We start from the raw sequence: 2,061 nt of genomic DNA, 5'->3' as shown, positions 1-2,061 counted from the left end.
ACAAGTCTTACTGATCCCAAACTTTTGACCGGCAGTGTATATATGTATGAAAACTTGATCCGACTCACCTCTGCGAGTGAACCATGGTCCGGTTTCGCACGGGACCCGTTTGGACAATCAAATGGCCAGAGCAGCTTATTCTACCCTGTGGACATGAAAACAGGCTTGACTGTCATTTAAACTACAATTCACAGTCGTTTCTGATGATTTTCTCCAGCATGTTACCTGTGGATTCGCTGCCATGACTGTATAATTGCCGTCATCGTCACTTGTGACGGCTTCTATGTGTAATGAACACGTCCCATCACCCTCTCTGATCTTCTTATAGTGCTCGTTTTTCTTCAAAATCTGCTTTCCATCCTTAAACCAGTAAACCTGTGTGAAAAGTACAAAATAAAAGTCCATCAACAAGTAGTTTGGACAATATACATGCTTGAAGATTGAAATTAATATCAACTGTATAGGAAACATAAATTATTTAGAAAATAGTAATGATTAATTATTTAATCTACACACACTAACCAGGATTTTTCAGCTATTTAAAAGAAATTAGTAATTTTATTCAGCAAGGATGCATTAAATTGATCAAAAGTGACAGTAAAGACATTTATAATGTTACTAAAGATTTCAAATAAATGCTGTTCTTTTCAACATTCTATTCATCTGTGAATCCTGAAAGATAAAATGTATCACAGTTTCCACAAAAATATTGTGCAGCACAACTGTTTTCAACATTGATAATAATCAGAAATGCTTCTCGAGCAGCAAATCAGCATATTATACTGATTTCTGAAGATCATGTGACACTGAAGACTGGAGTAATGATGCTGAAAATACAGCTGCGCATCACAGAAATAAATTGCATTTTAACATAGACTCACGTAGAAAACAGGTATTTTAAATTGTTTAAATATGTCACAATTTTTACTGCATTTTTGATCAAATAAATGCAGCCTCTGTGAGCAGAAGAGACTAATTTCAAAAACACCAACAACAAAAAAAAGTCTTACCAACCCCAAACCTTGAATGGTAGTGAACACAATAAAAGTGTTATTTTCTGAGCATGCATTACAATAAAATCTCAGGCTGTCAAAAACTCACTTTAGGAATTGGAATTCCAACAACTTTACAGGTAAATGTGACCGGAATCCCTTCCACAGCTCTGAAGTGCTTCAGTTTCTTGTTGAAGATGGGTGCGATGCATTTTCCAGAGGGAATTTCATTGTGCTGAACTTCATCGTCCGACTCTTCAACTGGAGTTCTTTCCAAACGAAACCCGATCTCACTCATTAGCCTCTGCTCAAAGCTCGACACCTTGTATTCCTACAAAACACATCATTACGAATCAACTTATTATCTGAGATCATTTGTGAATGTGCCCCATTTATGTTTTCATACTAATTAAAGAAGCTTTGAAAAAGGTTTTCCAGGTTCTTTGGAAACATTGCACACAGTTGCTACCCGAATGTTAAAGTTTCCAGTACAGTCGCATAATTAGACAATCAAACTGATCACAGTTATGTCTAAAATTAACAATAAACAAACAAACACAGAAATATCTGATAAATGGTACCAGATCACATCAGAGTGAACTTGTATGTTTGCATGACACATCTGACAACATGTAAACCAATTACAATATATTGTGGAGATAATGTAACAATATAACATAGACTGAATTATTTCAAGTAAAATAGTCCCCAAAACATCATGTTCTTATGGAAGCTTATTTCCAGCAAAGAATTTTTAAAAAGCGGAGAGAAAAAAAAAAAAAAGGTAATTGTGACTTTTTTTTAAACTCACAACTAAGACACTTTTTTTCTGGTAATTCTTGGAGAAAAAGTGAGAATTGTGAAATATAAACTCAGAATTGTGAGATAAAAAGTCGCATTTAGCATTTTTTTTTTTTTTATCCCATGCCAAAAACAAATAATACAGAACTGCAAGATTTAAACTCAGAATTCTGAGAAAAAAAAATTCAGAATTGCAAGATTTAAACTCCTGATTCTAAGAAAAAAAAGGCAGAATTGTGAGATTTAAACTTGGATTGTGAGATAAAAA

The 2,061-nt window shown here is 34.0% G+C and overlaps 1 protein-coding gene across 1 annotated transcript in view; it reads right to left on the bottom strand.

Annotated features, from left to right (window-relative positions):
• The window catches only part of LOC107728301 (myopalladin-like), a 25,165-nt gene that overhangs the window by 5,715 nt on the left and 17,389 nt on the right, over window positions 1-2,061 (bottom strand). The window contains exons 16-18 of the mRNA XM_016538428.1: window positions 1,102-1,323; window positions 226-375; window positions 69-145 (exon numbers count right to left, since the gene is read on the bottom strand). Coding sequence (XP_016393914.1) covers window positions 69-145; window positions 226-375; window positions 1,102-1,323 — 449 coding nt within the window. The remainder of the gene's footprint in view (window positions 1-68; window positions 146-225; window positions 376-1,101; window positions 1,324-2,061) is intronic.

This window comes from Sinocyclocheilus rhinocerous, unplaced genomic scaffold (genome assembly GCF_001515625.1).
Source record: "Sinocyclocheilus rhinocerous isolate Xijiao unplaced genomic scaffold, SAMN03320098_v1.1 scaffold247, whole genome shotgun sequence".
NCBI lineage: Eukaryota > Metazoa > Chordata > Actinopteri > Cypriniformes > Cyprinidae > Sinocyclocheilus > Sinocyclocheilus rhinocerous.
Note: the sequence above shows the minus strand (reverse complement) of the source record. Positions and strands in the feature narration are given on the sequence as shown.